Raw genomic sequence first — 19796 nt, 5'->3', positions numbered from 1 at the left:
CATAGATCTAAAAATTGGCTACCCAGTCTTATTCTTTAGAATTGCTAATCTAAGGCGCCAGATTGATTCGAGAAATTTTGCCACTGGTAAAACTACCTGGAGTATCAATTGGGCTTGGTAAACATGGGGGTATTCTTCCTTTGGATGGTAACAGGAGAAGCACTGGGTAATTTCCAGAGGCAAAGATTCCCGAGTTCTGCAATTATTTTTTTTGCTTGCGTGCTCTTTCTTTGCATAGATTCTGTGCTTTAACGTGGAAAGATTCGTATATATTGGCACCAAGTATCTAGTTTCCTATTCTAGGCAGTCTCCTTCAATATTTCATCTTATCTGTGGAATTTGTAGCACCACCAGAAAGCTTCATGACTTTCAAGACCATTTGCCTTCTTTGAGTGCTAAAATCTCCAATGATTTGTGTATTTCAAGGTGCTGAGAGAAGGCTTGTCTGTTGATAAACTCTCACATTATTTCCATAGATAGTGGGACATTAAAAACGTTATCCAATGGAGGACATTTGCAAGTTGCCCAGGTTCTTGACTGTAATTTAAAGCTCATCTACAGAACTCATAATAGCTCTGAAAGTACCCAGACTTCACTTGGAGCATTTGCTCCTTTCCTTCTGGTAATGTTGCCTGCTACTGCACCAATCCTCCCTTTAAAAAGACTTGTTAATATAGATTCCATGGCTACTAATGATTATCCAATATTACATGACTTTTGTGGAGCTCCATGAAAGACCTTCATCTCAAGTACAAATCCAGCAATGGAAACTACATCATTGTCCTCAATTACAGAATTTCTCTCTGCAACTGCACATACCCTGGGGGTAGAACAGAGCTTGTCCTAACCCCCAGTGGAAAAAGTCATGGTGTTTTGCCTTTTTCACATAAGGCCCCTTTGCCGAGCAAAGAAACAGACTGCTTCAGTTAGTCATATGTTACACTAGGGTGGCAGGATGGAAGTCAAGGATCATTGCCTTGCTGAAACTTGGCTTGCCCCTTCAACTACAATTTGTTTTTAATAACAAACATTTGAAGGCAGATGCATTATATGCTACTTGCAAAGGGAAACAGGAACACACAACACATTTATTTTTTACTTTAGAATCCTGGCCACTCTCAGGTACAGATGCTTCTAACATTAGTGTACAGTAGTCTAACAAATCTAAATCTTTCTCTCGGAGTCTGAGATAACCATCCTTGATTTTAAGACTGGTGGACAATATCTCAAAGCATGAAGATAGACAATCCCAATTTTATTAACAACTTTGTGAAGCTTGTCTGGAGCAAAGTACAACTATCTCACCACGTGCTATGCAAGTGACTGAGCCTGGAGGGCTCTAGGGCAGGGAGGGGAGTGTAAACTGGTCCAGCACTGCAGTCAAAAGCGGGATGAAGAAAAATGAGGTAGTGACTTCCAATTCAGCTGGGAGATCTACTCATAATGAGGAAATGAAAAATGTGGGAAAGGTACTAAGATATAGAGAAAACTGCAGGGTTTGATCAGGTATTTAATTGCAAGGGTAGCGTGATGGTGTTTGCATCCTACTGACCAGGAGGGAAACACAATTTCCATCTGACAGAACTAAGGCAAAATCTAATGAGAAGAGATCTCTCCCAAGGGTGGTTAAACCACTACAGATATGGTTCGATCCAAGGGCATGTTTGGATCATAACTTCTGTAAGAATCCGAGATGAACAAATCCAGCTCCCTATCCCTGGCCTATTTGTCCAGAAAATTATCCTTTACCCACTTCTTATCCTCCTCCTTGATGGAGGTGGGATCGGTGAAAAGGCTTGGTCTACCAAGGCTAGAAAAATGAGTATGTATGTATGATAATGAGGGGCCCAATGCACATGCCAAGCAACCCTTGATCACACCTCTGATAAGGGATGCCTGCACGTTACACCAGATAAAACACCAAATTAGAAGGGAAGCTAGTTTTATATAATCTTCCACATAATCTTAACCAAGCTCCTGGTGCACCATAAAATGGTTACTGCTGGTGGGCACCCCAAGTAGCTTGTGAAGCATCCTGTTTTCTTCAACCTGTAAAATGCCTGTGTTGCTGCAGTCCCAGATCCCAGCACCGTATGTTAAAACAGGGACACACTTACGCTTATAGATCTCAATGAGCAGGCGGATAGGCTTATTCCCTATGCATGCCAAAACATTAAAAATGGAACCAGTAGCATGTGAGAAACTAGTACTTCTATTGACCATGCATGACGTTCAACTAAGGTTTTCATCAAACATGACTCCTAAGTATGGGAAAGATGGCACTCTCTCAGTATGCTTGCCCTTAATTCTAAGTGTTCAGGTCTTCACGTTGTTTGGGCTACAGAACATTATGAAAGTTTTGGATCTGTTGGCTTCTAAGTTAAGGCTTTCCATGAAACTCACAAAACCATCAATGAGGGCCTTAACTCCATGTGGGGTTCTAGCTAACAAGACAGCGTCGTCGACACAGAGGAGCATTAGCACCAATCTATGCTTAATTGTTGGAACGTCTGTACCAACAAGCTTAAAAGAGGAGTTTAATAGGGAAAGGGGGCCGTAACAGGCCGGAATCTGCCTGTTCCCTTTTTTTAAATATTGGGACGATAGTTGCAAACGTCCAGGTTTCAGGAAACCAAGCCCCACAAGGAGTTAAAAAGATTTGCGGGGGTCTAAAAAATTAATACTGTCCTTATACAAGTTCACTGGGATGCTATCAGGGCCAGGAGCTTTGCTAGCTGGACTCTGCTGCACAGCCGTTATGACCTCCTCCAGAGAGAACGAGATTTCAATAGGAAAGTTAGGTTTAGCAGGTTCTGGCCCGCTACGCGCACTGTCAATCCAGTCGTATATGTGCCAAAAATGGTTCACCCATTCCTCCAGGGCAAAATTACAATTAAAAGCCTGATGGGTGCATCGCCAGGGAATATTTGTTGACCAAATTCCAGAAGGACCTATAGTCTTTAAGAGTGCATGCCCGAACCAACCCACCCCAGTACATACTTCTCACCTCGACTTTCCTCACTAACAAAGCCTATGTATGTTCTTTCCTGCAGTTGGCAATTTCCTCCCTGTTCTTTGGTGATTTCCTCAAGGTGAGATGTAATTTGTTAAACAACAACCTACAGGCTTTGTCAAACCATGGAGCTGCACCCTGATCGCTTGCTTTAGCCTTCTTCATGAGGATCGCTTTTATAGCACAGCCCAGAGCCACAAAGGAATAAACTACCAGCTGACTGTTGGCTTCTAGGGAGAAGCAGTCTAAAATATTAGTCTGATTGCCAGCCACAAGCTTAGCAAAAACGTGTGCAATATCTGCATGCGTCCATACCAGTCTAATTAGGTTGCCCTTAAACTTTAACAAAGAATTACCCACCATGGCACCCCTTTTACTTTTCACTAACTGATTCATAGAGAGGTGAAGAGGGTTTTGGCCACTAAAGATATCTGGGATGACTCCGCCATCAATGTTTCTGGTGGACAAATTTTGAGTGACAAAAACATTCTATGGTTGAGCACCGACTCCTTCCAGTGAATGTGGCTACCTTGGCAGTATCTTGGTCAAGAAAGCCAAAGGCATTGCATAAGTTGTGATTAACAAGCATATGGAAGAGCAGAGCACCCTTGACATCATGGTCCTGAGATGAATACGAACATTGGACAAATTCAGACAGCTGAGGCTCAGTAAGACACAAAGTAACCCCCCAGCTTTGCATTACAAATCTCCTGCAACCAGCCAATCAAAGCTTTCCCATGTACACAAAGGACTGATATACAAGGAGTCAATAAAAGAAAAAATATCATTGAAGTTCTTATTAAACATAATGGATACATAATCATTATAAAAGTTCACAATAACTAACCCAGGGTTTGGTGCTCGTTTTTAATGAAAGGCCTGAAAAAGTCTGCTTCTTGTATCATTATCTTAACCTTAAACCAGGCTAAAAGACCAGCACTAGCCCTGCATGAAGTTGACCGAAGGGCATGCTGCGCAAAGCCTACAAAGCCATCACAAAAGACATCCTCCGTGGCCCACATTTCCTGCAAAAAGACAATATGAAACTAATGGATAAAGCCCAACCAAACCTAGGATCCCATCTTGGCACTGAACCTTGCAATGTTCTAACTGAGCATGCTCCATGATGACCAGCCTCAGCTTTGTTAGGAGATTTGAAAGAGCAGCCACTAACCAGCCATGGCACGGGGACAACCATATTAATAGGCTAATCAGTCAGTGATTCCTATATTCTCTGAAACAATAGGCAAAGGCTTGCACTTAATATGCCCGGGTTCAGAGCCAATCAAACTCGTCATGATGGAAAAAGGTTCAAAGCGGTTAGAAATAGGAATTCCTGAGCATTGTGACAGGTTTGTTGGAACAGACAGACTTGTCAACAAGGGAGCCAAGTTGTAGTAGAAAAAGGATGGGGGCAAAAGCTGAATCATGTTCGACTTGATCATGCTTTTTTTGGCCTGATATATCAGACCACCAACAGTCCTTTGCTGTCTGAAGTTAACTACAACACAGTCCCCGTCAAACCACTTAGATCATGAGCCCACCCACCCAACTGTACGCACCATTAATAAGTCACCAGCAAAACAGACAGAGAGATTTGTTTTAGAGCTTAGTCAGTGAGTGACCTTATTTTTCCCATCAATATTAGATTCAACAGACCCCAGAGTCAGCACAGGAACATTAACAAGAACAATCACATATGGCCCTGGATGCAGGCGGGAGATGAATACGGGAACCCCCTGGCTGGTTTGTCGGCCCCTTATCCTAGTTTTCTGTGGCCGAGTACTGCCTGGCGAGCCATCATTGTTTTTCCTTCGAGGGCTGACACAGTTTGACAACCAGTTCCAGCTGCAGAATCACAATCACCACCTGGGGATTTAACAGAGCTGCCAGGGATGGAAGTTGAGTACCCAGAGCTTCCATGTTTACCCTGCCCAGATGCAGTGGGGTCGCCAAGCCTTCTTCCCTCACACTCCACGATCTTGTTCAAGTCAGCTTCAATTGGCACCAATCTGGAAATAAAGGGGTCTGGCACATAATACAGCCTCAAATTCCATCCTAAGTAAGTCAACAAAGTCACCCATTGAGTTCAAGCCCTGTCGTAATATATCCTCTGTTTGTTACCTAGAGCTGGCCAGGGTCAACGTGGTTTCCCATTAGAAGTAACAGCCCTCCTCTTGCTTTTGATCACTGAGCTCAAACACTGTGACTGACAAGACACCTGCACAGGTTCAGTTAATGGGTCTGGCTCTGACAGAAAACAAACTTGGCAGGGAGGAGGGCCCAACTGGCGAAATGGGATGCTCAAATTCGGACTGCACAGAGTATGATGAAAGGTCACCCAAGGAAGGGATCAAGTTCAAGTAACAAGAAGAAATGCTGTCCTCTGTCAGGTCTGCACGTTCGATCTCCTTTAAAACAACCCATCAATGGTTGAAATTCCTGAGGCAGCAGGTGAAAGCACGGGTTTACTGGAGATAGCATTTGTTTTCTTCATACTTCAGACTGCCACAATCCAAAAGAGAAGACCAAGGGGAGTGGCCCAGCCTGGCCTCTGTCAGGCAAAGATGGGCCCAGGCGTGCTATTGTAATGTTGGCATCAATTCTGGTATACAGATGAACTATCATTCAGTAAGGTAGCATTTGCTGTGTGATCATATTAGATGTGTACTAAAGTATTTCAAGGCCTAAATATGTTAGATCATGCTTTTGTCTACTTGGCCTAGAAGTGATTTGGAAAAACCCAAAGGATATCCCACAGATCACCAAGGAACATCTAAAATAAAAATATTAGTTGTATGTAACAGAAAGGCTTGTTACTAACCTTAAGCATGGACCTCTTATTGATGCTTTTCTTCAATTTAAATGTATATCCAGCTTTGAACCATTTATGGATACTATCACACCATCTTTAGCCAGAAAATTGTATGTTAAGTTTAGATATGGGATCCTTCTGCCGAACAGACTTTGCACTAATGGCCCAGTTTTGCAGTAACAATCAAATGCCCAGTTTGCAAGACTGAAAAGGAAACTATTGCACAGTTGCTATTTTTCTGAAGAACGTATGTCCACCTTTGTAGAAAGTGGATAGTTCCTATCTGACATTTAAGGGTACCCAAATATGAACTGTTTTTTCATACATTAAGAACAGGCACAAGAGAATCAATGGTTTTTAGCTTGCCCATGTTTCTTAAATCTGTGTGTCATCTGAGAAAGAAGTACTGCGCTACAGTTGATGTAGAAGTCTGTAACAGATTTTAAACATTTTAATTTAATATGTTTTTTATGATAACAATTTAAATGCTTGTAACATTATCTGTTTTTCGTTTTTGAATATAATGAAGTGATTTGACTATTTATATTCCTGTTTTAAGGCTTTTGGTATAAGACTAAACTTATTTATAACCATAGTGGGATAAAATTTCAGTTGCAAGGGTGACTGCCATCCGTAACACAAGAGACTGTACTGCACATTGACCCTGGATACAAAATTATTTAGTTTGCAGGTTTCAAAAATCTTCAGAGGCATTACTTTCCTGTGTGTTACCCACTAGTAGTGGAAAAAGGTAGCTGACTATCAGGTTTCTTTATCCAGAGTATGCCATCAACAATCCAAAGCTAGCATGCAAAAATCAGGGGAGCAAGATACCCCCGTCTGTGACAGGAAAGTTAACAGTAGTGTTGTTGACACAGTTAAGTGGTACCAAAGGACAAGCTACTTACCTTTGGTATTGCCTTAACTGACAGAGACAATATCTAGTTGCAGATTCCTTACCTTAAAAATTCCTCCTGGCGCCAGTCTGGATTCAGAGACTTTTCTTGCGGAGTACCCCAGCACGCCATTAGGTGGCATCAATTAGCTCCACTTCTAATATCGGCGCTGTCCACACCGGATGTGGCATTGGGGTTCCCATATAGGTGCCACCTCGGTGCGCCAACTTTAGCTTCTTTTCACAACTTTCCAAGCCAGAAGCGCAGAGTCATGAAGAATACTGACCACTGGTGCGTCAAAACTAGGGCCCTGAAAGGGAGGTCCCTGGTCCTAGAAATTAGTTCACAGAGCAGGGAGAATGGGTAAGCCATTAAGGAATCTGCAACTCGATATTGTCTTTACCAGATAAGGCATTACCAAAGGTTAAGTAACTCGTCCATCTGCTAGAGACTAGTGACCAGAGTGCTTACCTTAAAATAGATACCCAAGCAATACCATTCCAGGAGGTGGGTCTGCGAACTAAGATCATACTAGAAAGTCCTGCAGGACCGAACGGGAAAAATACCTGTCACCTCAGACCAGACTGTCCAGGCAGTAGTGTTTAGTAAACGTGTGCAGACATGCCCACGTTGCTGTCTGACAGATGTCAAGGATTGGAACTCTGCATGCTAACGCAATGGTTGCAGCTCTTGCTCGGGTAGAATGTGGATGCAAATCATCCGTAAAGTTCTTTTTGGCCAGTGTGTAGCAGATCCTAATACAGAGGATGACACACCTGGAGAAAGTCCACTTCTGCACAGCCTGATGTTTATTCACACCCACATAACCAACAGAGTTGGTCATCCACCCGTAACTCTTTTTTACGATCAAGGTAAAACGTCAATGCTCTTTTTGGGTCCAGGCAGCGAAGTCTCTCCTCTGCCTTAGAAGGATTTGGGGGTGCGTAAAAGGTAGGCAAGGTGATGGATTGGCCTACATGATAGGACATGACCATTTTTGGCAAAAAGGAAGCCTCATTGCAAAGCACCACTTTGTCAGGATACATGGAAAGGTTGGACGGCTTAAATTACATTGCCTGCAACTCACTCACCCTGCGCACATAGGTAATAGCCACAAGAAAGGATGTTTTCAAAGTGAGAAGCCTGAAAGGACAATTCTGGAGCAGCTCGAAAGAAGCGCTCATCAGAAATGTCAAAACCAAACTCAAATCTCATTGGGGCATGATGAATAGGGAAGGAAGAAACATATGTGTAAGACCTTTGAGTGACTTATTTACAAAAGGAGACTTATACAATGAAGGTTGATCAGACAGCCTCAAAAAAGCAGAAATTTCAGATAAACAACCTTTGAGAGTGTCCATAGCACCTTCCAACTCCACTCGGCCCGAAAGCGCTCCAGGGAAGTCGGGCTGCCCACAAATGAGACGCATGGCCTCATGAAATTCACAAAGTAGAGCAGGGGTCGCTCCGGCGCCTGGTAACTTAGGGAGGCACGGAGTCAGCTCAGGCTCCTCAGAAAGACAACTAGAGCGCTGACGCTTCCTCGTCTTGTAAGCCGATTGGCGAGGAGAAGTTGAAGAAAACTGACTTCTTGCTTTTCTTCTTGTGCCTTGACTTACCCAATCGCCACGAGGACTTGGAGTTCAACTACGATTATAAAGGACTCTGTGACTGCTCCTGGGACCTTTCTCTCGACCGGGATCTCGTCTTGCGCACACTCGGGTGTCGGGCCGCCATCAACTTTAGGGACAACTCCCTTAAAACCTTCGGATTCATGGCCCGACACTCTAAGCACAACTTCGGGTCCACATGAGGTATGGATCAATCATGGAAACTGACCCATGCCAAGATCCGCAGGGCTTAAACATGGTCTTCCTCAATGAAATCCTTGACGCACCGGAAGTTAAACAACTCAAAATAACGTGGACAAAAAGTCAAGAAAAAAAACACAGTCAAAAATTTACTGAGGGGTAGCTCTCTTTGGATCAGCGTTGGCTGGCGCTGAAAGAAAAGAACTGATGTCAGTGAGCTGGGGTGGCGTTGGTATATGAACAGCAATGTCATGTCCAGCAAGGACCACGCTGAGGACTGACGCAGAACCGATCGACGCCACCTAACGGCACGCAGAGGTACTGCTCAAGAAAAATCTCAGTATCCAGTCTGACGCCTGGGGAAAATAATAAGGTAAGGAATCTGCACCTAGATAATATTACCATCTAGATTAGTGTGAATAATCTGAAATTCTAGCATGTTCTGGCCTTTCAGGACCTCATTGGACATTCTTGGAACAGACTATCATCTTCTTTCCATGCACCATTCACATCAAGACGTTTCAAGCATTACCCCCAAAGGACCAGAGGCCACAGATCTGCTGATAGATAAAAAGCAGCTCCATAGGAGTCCCTTGTTATTGAAATGCTGATACTCTCAAAATAAAATTTCAATTGCAATAAAAGTGTAGTTTTGTAACAGAACATGTAAAGCTTTTGATGCCAATAAGTACAGTTTTGTTTTGGCTTACTTTTAAGAAAATTATAAAGTGAACAAAATAAACATGTACCTCCTGCCGTTCAATATCCATGTTCCAAACAACTATCCCCCCATCAGCGCTGCAAGATATGAGTTGTCGTGTATGATGAGCATACGATATAGACTGTATCTTGTCACTATAGGAAAAATACAAATTGTGTATTAATTACTGAAAACTGAAGCTGTGTATAATCACCTCTTGTTACTACAGTAATTAACTAAATGGATTAATACTGTATTGTATTGAAAAGCTGCAACACAATATAACCAAAGAACTCAGCTATTAAGCACCATTGCAATCATCTCCTTTGCTCCACAATCTCACTCCCTTCTCATCTTAACTTTGCTGAGTCAGCTGGATCACAATGGAAATTAGACTTCACACTTTATAATGATACCGCAGGTTAATGCAGTCATTCTTTTCCCAAATGAAGCTATTCGTATAAAATAGCTTACCTTTCACCTTAGTCGAAGCAATATGCAGCAATCAGTGCCATCATTTCTTTAAAGTTTGAAAACAGGAAGCAATGACCAACTATCTGTTGAACCTGCACCATCAGACTGGGAATTGTTATTTGCTGCCAGCAAAGGGAAATTTAAATTGTGGAATACTCTACAAAAGACTCTCCAAGTTGGCATGCCAGTTATTAACAAAACAATTTATGCCCTAATTTCTAGCCAAAATAATTAACGATTCTACTATGAATCCCCTGATTATCCCAAGATACAGTGAGGAGAGAAAGTGGCGACGTGCAGACTGGTTAAATTCCTTTTAGAAACAGACTTCCATCTAAATTTCAGGAAACCTACGAACATGGTTATTTGAGCAGAGTGCCCTGTGGCTGTCCTGTCACTGCCTAACGACCTTAGGCTTTTACAGTGGACATGCCATTTTCAAAGTTAGGAACACAATGGCAACAGAAACAGCCTGCATGAACTGGTATGGTTAGCTGTGCAGGGCATCTTAAAATAATTCCAAACAATATTAACTTCAATTGGCCACATTTGTGTTGTTCATTTGGTATTAGACCTAAGAAAGTTAGATTTATGTGTTTGAGCTCCTTGTTATCTGAACTGGCTTTCTATTTAGCAATTGAAGTCCCATCCATGCAGTTTTCGAATTACACCAAAGTTTAACATAAATCTCAGTGTGATGGAACTAGATCAGTGTAGGGCATTTGGGACTTGATATACCACCCACTTAGAAATGCAACTAATTTATAACATTGCTTGCTTTCCAGAAGCGTCGGGCTGTAACAGCTTGACATTATCCTATGGATAAGTGTTCAGTATCTCCAGAAAGAGACAAGTACATCTCCAACATTTTCACACAGGTCAAAACAGATCTAAAACGCCAATCTTCCACTTAAACTTTGCCTAGCAAAAATACTATGGTGAAATCACTCTTTCCAAACAGTTCGAACAACCTTTCAGTTTCATCTAAATGGTTCAGAGAGGACTAGGATATTCCTCTTTTGTGGCTACAAATAGGAAAAGATCCGGTTCTCCCCTTCACCTAGTAACTAATGTCATGAGTAGAATGTTCAAAGTGCTGCACTCCAATAAAATTATAGGGAACACTATTTTGTTTTTCTGAGAAGAAAATGGGGGCATAGTATGAAATTATGGTTGTTCTTATTATTATAGCACAATAAGAAAATTTTAACTACAGGGAGATACATTGGTCTGGGAGTCTAGGATCAAAGCTGGTATTAAAACAATTAGAATCTTGGTACCCAAACCTTTCATCATTTGACGACCTAGAGAAGTTCTTGAAAAACTCTAACAGGTTTGTCACACAGCAGCAAGGTCTTACAAACTCATTTTACCATGTACCTATAGACCTGAACTCAATACATAGGACAAGAGGTACACACTACATTCAGCCTCAGAGCAGTATCCTATCCATATGAAAGCAGAGGTTAACATCTGGAAATCCAATCATCTTTCAAAGAGCACCACAAACTGAATGTAATGCATATTTTGATCAACACACAAGATTTTTTGGAACGCCATACAGACTGAACTCAAACCATTAATGGAATTGTGGAGAAGGGCTGGGAGACTTTCCACATAGGACATTCTCATGGAAGCTGGCCCGCCTCATCTGGGAGGGTATCTCATCTTATATCTGAAAGGTTTCCAGATCAAAATCCCATTGGACTCTTTCAATAGCTGCTCTTTGGGCATTTGCTCTAGAACCTCTGCCTTCACTGTGCAATTTAGATCGAATGCCAACGCTCTTTTTGGGTCCAGATGGTGGAGTCTCTCCTCCTTATGAGAAGGATGTTGGGGTGCATAAAAAGTAGGCAAGGTGATGTACTGGCCTACATGAAAAAGAATAACCACCTTGGGAAGGAAGGATGCCTTAGTGCGCAATACCACTTTGTCAGGGTGCACAGACAAGTATGGGGCTTTAAAGAAAGAGCTTGAAGCTCACTCTGCGAGCAGAAGTGATGGCAACAAGAAAAACAGTCTTGAAAGTGAGGAGCCGTAAAGGGCAATTGTGCATCGGCTCAAAAGGAGTACACATTAAGAAAGTAAGGACAAGATTGAGGTCCCACTGAGGCATGATAAAAGGAGTGGAAGGAAATAAATGGGTGAGACTTTCAAGGAATCGATTGACAATAGGAGACGTAAAGAGTGAGGGCTGATCAGGTAACCTAACAAAGGCCGAAATAGCCAATAAATACCCTTTTAGGGTGCCCAAAACAGAGCCCTGCTGGGCTAAAGAAAGGATGAACGAAAGAACCTCAGAAAGAAGAGCAAAGAGGGGATCAACAGATTTGTTGGTACACCATGCCACAAATTTATGCCAATGACAGGCGTATAACGTTTTGGTAGAGGGACGCCTCGCTGGCAAGATAACATCACAGACTTTGGGTGGAAGGTCAAAAGCGGTCAACTGCTGCCGCTCAATTACCACGCATGATAGTGGAGATTGTTCTGCTGAAAGAGACCTTGTGCCACCTCCAGATGGAGATGCCATGCGTGATCGGCTATGCATCGATGGCTGTGTTCGTCTGCTCTGGTGTTCAGAGAGCCTGCCAGATGTTGAACCACCAGGGTAATGTCCTGATGTTCCAGCCATGTCCAGAGGTGTGATGCCTCCTGACAAAAGGTCCAGAACACCACTCCGCCCTGTTTGTTGTAGTACCACATGGCAGTAGTGTTGTCCATGAACACTTGCACTACTTTCCCTTTGAGAGAGGGATGAAATGCTTTCAACGCAAGCCTGATTGCCCGAAGCTCCAGAAGATTGAAATGGATCCAGACTCCGCTGGAGACCAGAGGCCTCTGATCTCCGCCTCTCACATGTGGCCGCCCCATCCCAGAAGTGACGCATCTGTCAATATGGATAGATCTGGCTGGGGAAGGGAAAGGGATATGCCGTGGACCCAATGCAGATTTGAAAGCCACCACTGCAGGTCTTTCGCAGTCCCCTCTGAGATCTGGACCATCTCTGAGAGATTTCCCTGATGCTGCGCCCACTTCAAGGCCCACTGCAGAGCCTGCATATGCCATATGGCATGTGTCACTAGCAAGATGCAGGAGGTCAGAGTGAGTCTCACCGAAACCCAAGACGGGGGCTGAAAGATTGGAATCATAGCCTGAATATTTTGGACTCACTTTTCGGGAGGATAACCCCGAAACTGCACTGTGTCCAGAACAGCTCCGATGAAAGGGAGCATCTGAGAGGAAGTCAGGTGTGACTTTGGCACATTTAGAGTGAACCCCAGCGTGTGCAGGAGGTTCACTGTAGTCTGAAGGTGGGAGTCCGCCTTCAACAGCCAGTCGTCAAGGTAAGGGAAGACTGAAACCCCTAACCTGCGCAGATGAACTCAACCACCACCATCACTTTCATGAACACCAGAGGGGTGTTGGTAAGGCCGAAGGGGAGCATGGTAAATTGAAAGTGCTCGTGACCTACCACGAATCGTAGGTAACGTCTGTGGGCAGGCAGGATGGGAATGCAGAAATAAGCGCCCTGCAAGTCCAACGCTACCATCCAGTCTCCTGGGTCCAAGGCAGACAGGACCTTAGCCAGGGTGAGCATTTTGAATTTTTCTTTCTTGAGGAATTAATTGAGGTCCCAAAGGTCTAGGACGTAAGCCCTTGTCCTTTTTGGGCACCAGAAAGTAGCGTGAAAAACAACCACAACCTACTTCTGGCACATGGACCTTCTCTATGGCTCCCCTTGGCCAAGAGAGCCGCAACTTCCTGGCGGAGAAGTTCCAAATAAACCTCTGGAAGATGGCTGACTGATGGAGGCATGGGTGGTGGGGCAGATTCAAAGGGGAGGGAGTAGCCCCTTCAAACAATCTGTAATACCCACCTGTCTGTAGTGATGGATTCCAAGTGGGGCAGGCGATTGTGAATCCTGCCGCCAACTGGATTGGAGTGAGGGGGAAAGACTAGGAGGGTTTGCAGGCTGCAGCGGGGGCAGGGTGGAGTGGGCAGACCTCTGGGTCCCTGTCCCACTCCCACGTGGGATTATGCGTTCAGGCCAATGCAGTGGCTTAACAGCATGGGTGGTACCGGTGGCTGAGATGGGGATGCAACAGGAAGCCCCTTCCTTGGCCACGAAAGGAGCGAAAGGCGGACTGTTGGGGTCAAGGGGCAGTGGAAAGGCCTTGGGACTGAGCCGTAACCCAGGAGTCCTTGAATCTCTCCAAAGCCGAGTCCACCTTATCTTCATAGAGACAGAAGCCGCCAAAAGGCATGTCTGTAAGAGTTTGTTGGACATCCCCTGAACAATCAGATGTACGCAACCAGGCGTGGCACCTCAAGGCCACCGTCGTCGCAACCGATCTACCTAGAGAGTCAGTCGTGTCCAGCCCACATCGGATCGTGAACTTTGCAGCATCTCTCCCATCGGTGACAGCTTGGGAGACAATAGCACGGGCCTCCCCCGGTATCTGCGGCAGAACCTGTGCAACCGTATCCCATAGAGAGAGGGTATAGCGGCCCAAAAGGCATGCAGTGTTCACAGACCGCAGAGCGAGACTGGAGGATGAAAACATCTTATTCCCAAATTGTTCCAGCCTTTTTGATTCCCTATCCGGGGGTGCGGAAGAGAATGCACAAGAGGAAGAGGATTCCTGGATGACAAGGCTCTCAAGCATAGAATGTTGGGACAGGAATTTAGAAAAAGGGTCAAAATCAGTCAAAAAGAGACCAGGGTAGCTCTCTCCGGATGAGCACATGTCACGGAAAGAAAAGAACTGACGTCACTGCACTGAGGCGGCATCTATGTGCTACTTCCAACATCGTCACAGCGACTACAACCCCAACAACACCCGCAGAGTCGACCGACGCCACCTACTGACGCACAAGGGTATTGCTTGAAGAAAAAAAATTACTGGACCCTGTCTGACGCATGGGGGAAAATTCTAAGGTAAGGAATCTGCAACTAAAAGTCTCTATCAGATAACAGTTTTATTAGAGTGGAAGAACACAAAGCTGTCTGCTTCCATACGTGATGGGCTCTTAAATATGACCACAGTCTTGGAAAGACACAAACTCTATGGTACAACCTGGGCCTATTGTTATAGCAATTTGATCCAACACGAGGACTGACAATAACATTCCTTTTCCAACTGATATCACAAACCTAAATGTCACTTTGACGGGTGTTAGATCTCAACCACTTATACTGTGTCAGCATCATTAGTAATACTGTTTTGACTATGTACTACTGAATATCTATTACCTTACATTTTATTTCATGTTCTGCCACCTTATGTTCTTTTAACCTCCTCCCCCCAATGTTGTTAGGTCTGGCGTTAGCCAAGACCTTTTGATTTTACTTTCAGCCACCTCTCTTCATCCACTGGTCTGATGCTGTCTCATTCACACTTTGCTTCCGCCCATTACTACATATAGCACGGGCCAGGGGTCAGACTACTTAAGCCACTGGTACTTCACTTTGAGTGACTGCATTTTGCTCTCTAACAGGGAGCACATCCACACACACAAGGTAGTTCACTTTAGCCAATTGTTTTGTTTATGCTTCATAATTACTTAAGTGTTGCATTTGTGTTTAGAGCCTGATGGGATAGCAGGACTTTCGATACACATTCCATCTTTACCAGATCCCATCTGCTGCCATTGCTGTTCTAAATTCCTTTTGGAGTATTTGCTTTTTTGATTGCTGCTACTTCACAGCATACCAGATTGTTTCAATTTGAAACTGTTCTGTATTCAGTAATTTACCTTTTATGTTTTTCTTTCTTTCATTCTTTCTTTTGTAATTTCTTTCTTTCTTTCCTTCCTTCCTTCTTTCTCCTTCTTTGTTCTTTTTCTTTAGTTTTTTACATTCTTGTCTTCTTTTTTCTTTCCTTCTCTTTCACCCTTACTTTCTTTATATCCCTTTTTTCTTTCTTTCCTTCTTTCTTTTTTCTTTTCATTTTTCACTTGACTTCTTTCATTCTTGCCTTCTTTCATTCCTTCTCGCCTTATTCTTTCTTTCTCTTTCCTTCTTTATTTCCTTCTCGTTCCTTTTTTCTTTTCTTCTTTCTTCCTTCCCTCTTTTTCCCTCTTTCTTCCTTGACTTTTTCCTTACCTTACTTTTTTCTTTCTTTTTCTCTCAAAGGCAAAAAGCTCAAAACCAATTCCAGACTGATTGACTTTTTTAGGCCTGTGTTAGCCAAGAGCATTTGATTTTACTACAATTATGTGTATGGCATAGTTACTCCTTGGTTTGATGTGATTCCCATTTTCTTCTACCCACTCCAGTATGCATTAAGGGGCAATATATCAGCCAACTTCAGACATTGGCTGACCTCACTACGAGTTCCCGCATGGCGCCCCTTCACAAGGAACACATCCACTCACAAAGTAGTTACCATCAGTGCTAGGAACTACTATAATAATGTGTGCTTTTTTATTTGAGACCAAAAAACATTTCTGTCTGTAACAAAATATTTTGCCATATTCCCAAACGAATGAATTTAGCAAAAACTATGACAAAATAAAATAAGAATTGCCTGAAGGCTGGAGGCCAGTGCTCTATTGTTTTTGCCAATGTTTTTTATTCTTTTTCTCCGATTGGCACTTGCATAATTTTAAGATATGCTTGTCTGCAATATTTTACTGTATACTAAGGTAACCTGCATTCAATGAGCTTTGACTACCTGACCACGTCAAACAGAAATTACGCCTCTGTATTCTGTACATGCAACTTTTTGTTAATTTTTATTAAGCTTTGAAAATAAAGAAAAGATGAAAAACAAAAAGAGATATGTCATGAGCCTCAGTTAGAAAAGTTTGGTTGAAAACATAAATAACCCTAGGTGCTCTTAAAAGGCAGTGTTTCTCATATACTTTTATACCAAGGTTTACTATATTCAATGTGGTAATTGATTTCTAAATGTGTACATCATGTTAGTTAGAGAGATACAGATAAACTAGAAAATAAATACCTTGGAAAACAGCCTCTTAATATTGTATATATCTCAGAAGAAAAAGTTACATATTTTCAGTAATGCTCTTTCTGGTGGAAAACTCTTACAGCACATTCCTCACCTTGTGAATGGCACCAGACTGGACCCAGACATAATTCTCAGCAATTCCCTCATGCATTAGTAGACAGCATTGTGCAGTTCCATGTCAGGCTCGTCCCGCCCTCTGTATACCCGCCACCTCCAAGTGTTGATGTCTGTTTCTTTCTGATCTCTGTCCACGCCACTGGACGCAGAGCCACTGCAAATCAGATTCAATCAGTGTGCCGGACTCTCGATAATAATGTTATTAACATGGCCTAGATGGCGAAACTGCAGTTAGATACAGTATCTACCACAAAGTGTGTTACCTAAGGTAAGTAACTTTTTCTTTTGATGGACACTTCTAACCACAAATACTTCACCTTGTGAATAGATACCAAGCAGTACCTCCACAGATGGTGGGTCTGTGAAATGGTTCAGACCATGAAAAGCTACAGGAAAGATCGGGTTAAATACCTCTCCTGCTGGACCTGGCTATAAGCCAGTAGTGTTTTGCGAACATGTGAACTAGCACTCATGTAGCTGCCTGGCAGATGTCCAAGACTGGCACATAGCACACCAGCGTAGTGGTAACAGCCTTTGCTCTACTGGAATGAGTGTGAATACCTTCTGGAAGTTGTATTGCCTAAATATAACAGATCATAATCTATAAGAATGTCCATCTTCATACGGTTCTCTTCTGCACAGCTTTGCCCCTTTTTGCCCCAGAGAAACCCACAAAGAGATGATCGTCCACCCAATGTTCCTTGGTACGATCAATGTAGAAGCTGAGCTTAGGATCAAAGAGATGGAGTCTTTCTTCCTCTGGATGAGGAGGGTTAAAAAACGCTGGCAAGGTGATAGACTGCCCTACGTGGAAGGAAGTGACGACTTTTGGTGGGAATGTCCTGATCACCAGATTATTTGGGAAGAAAGGGGTATACAGCAACCAGACAGACTGCATGAGTAACTCACTCATTCGACAAGTTGACATGTTTGCTGTGAGCAAACAGGTTTTTAGTGTGAGGAGGCAAAGAGAACAGCAGGACATTGGTTCAAACAGGGCACACATGAGATAAGTGAAAACCAAATTAAGGTCATATTTAGGCATCACAAAATATGTTGGCACGGGCATATGAATCAACCATTTCAAGAAATGCATCACAACAGATGATCTGACGAATGATGGCTGATCAGGTAATGTTAAAAAGGCTGTGTGAGCCTACAAATAACCCTTAACCATTGCCACAGTAAGGCAACACTGGGCCAAAGAAACACAAAATAACAGCATGTCAGCAAAATGTGCCTGTAAAGACTGGACGGTGCAGGAGGAACAACACACAAGAAACATCTTCCAGCATCCTGGGTTAACAGTTTTGGTGGAGATATGGCTGGCTGCCAAGATAACACCCTCACCAACAACTCCCGCCACTCAATCTCCATGTATGGATGTGTAGGTTGTGCACGTTTGAGTACAAGACCATGCCCTGCTGCTGCTACAGGAGGTCCTCCAAAAGAGACAGAAAGAGCTGAGGACCGATGCTCACAGCCAGTAGTTACCGGTACTACATTTTCCTGGCCCAGTGCACGCCACTAGGATGACCTGGGTCCGGTCCTTCCTGATCATCTTCAGGACTCTGGGCTGGCGCGGTAGAGCCAGGAAGTAGTATAGGAGTCCCAAGCTCCAATCGAAGAGAAAGGCATCTCCGGGGGAACACAAAAAGGTTTGGACATTGCACGTTGGCTACGGTGGTCAAAAGATTACCCAAGGGTTCTAACCATTCCTAGACAAGCTGTGCCACCTCTCAGTGCAGCTACCATTTGTGTTTTGCTATGCAAAGTTAGCTGAGTTCGTCCACCCTGGTGTTTACAAATACTGCCAGATGCTGAGCGACCAGAGAAATGCTCTTGACTACTTAGCCATTCCCCGAAGCACAGGCCTCTGGGCAAAGCACCCACAAACCCACTCTTCCCTGTTTGTTGCACCACCCCCTGGCATTATTGTTGTCTGTAATTACCTGTACCAGTTCCCCCTTGATGGTTGGGAGGAACGCTTTCAGTGCCAAGGGATAACTAAAAAAATCCAGTAAGTTGACGGAGAAAGGGGCTTCCGCCAGAGCCCTCTGATCAACACCTCCATAACCCAGGAACGTTGCATCTAACACAACTGTTAGCTCTGGGTGGGGCAGGGAAAGGGGGCTGCACAGGTCCAGTTGCAGTCTACCACCACCACTGCAGATCCTTAGAAGTCTTCTACGACACTTGGATGGCATCCCAAAGTTACCCTTGATGCTGAGAAAATGACGCTTCATGTCTCAATGCAGACCTCGCATGTGGCACCTGGCACAGTTCACTAATAGGATGCAGGGGGCCAAAAGGCCTCAGAGCCGTTCTTACTGAGACCCAGGTCAAAGGATGAAACACTGGAATCACAGTCTGAATGTCCCTCTGCCTCAAAGATTCCGGGACAAAGTCCTACCCCAATGATGCTGTGTAGGAGTTAGGTGTGACTTTGGCACGTTGATGGTTTCAACATGTCAGCCGTAGTCTGGAGGTGGCTAACAACTGTGAGGTGAACCCGCCTTCGGCAGCCAGTTGTCGAGATATGGGTAAGCTGGAATTCCCAACCCCTACAGTTGGGCAGTGACAATCACCTTTGTGAAAATCTGAGGTCCACTGGCAAGGTTAAAAGGGGAGCACTGAGAACTGAAAGTGCTCTCTGGATACCTGAAACCACAGGTAGCATCAGTGAGACTACAGGACAGGAATAAGGAAATAAGCGTCCTGTAAACTCGACACCACTGTGGGACTTGGTCCTCTCTGCAGGGCCACCTCCATACTTTTTGTCTTTATCCCTCCTGTATTCTGAACCCATTTTTGTTGGCTTGTGGACCTGGCCTGGCAGTTCGGGCAGGGCTGTTCCAATGGGGAACAGAATCGAGACTGATTTGCTTATGGCTGGGTCCAAACTGGGGTGGCATGGTGAGCAAAGGAACAATGGATTTAACCCAGATCTGTGACTGGGGGTGAGTGTATGAAAACTTTCAGCACTCAGGGCA

At 43.9% G+C, this 19796-nt stretch overlaps 1 protein-coding gene across 2 annotated transcripts in view; it reads right to left on the bottom strand.

Annotated features, from left to right (window-relative positions):
- Positions 1-19796, bottom strand: part of WDFY2 (WD repeat and FYVE domain containing 2) — a 450542-nt gene that overhangs the window by 75952 nt on the left and 354794 nt on the right. For both annotated transcript variants that reach the window (XM_069205445.1, XM_069205447.1), the window contains one exon: positions 9285-9390. In XM_069205445.1, coding sequence (XP_069061546.1) covers positions 9285-9390 — 106 coding nt within the window. The remainder of the gene's footprint in view (positions 1-9284; positions 9391-19796) is intronic.

The sequence above is a fragment of the Pleurodeles waltl genome, chromosome 8 (assembly GCF_031143425.1).
Source record: "Pleurodeles waltl isolate 20211129_DDA chromosome 8, aPleWal1.hap1.20221129, whole genome shotgun sequence".
In the NCBI taxonomy this organism is placed as follows: domain Eukaryota; kingdom Metazoa; phylum Chordata; class Amphibia; order Caudata; family Salamandridae; genus Pleurodeles; species Pleurodeles waltl.
This window is presented reverse-complemented; position numbering and strand designations above follow the sequence as displayed.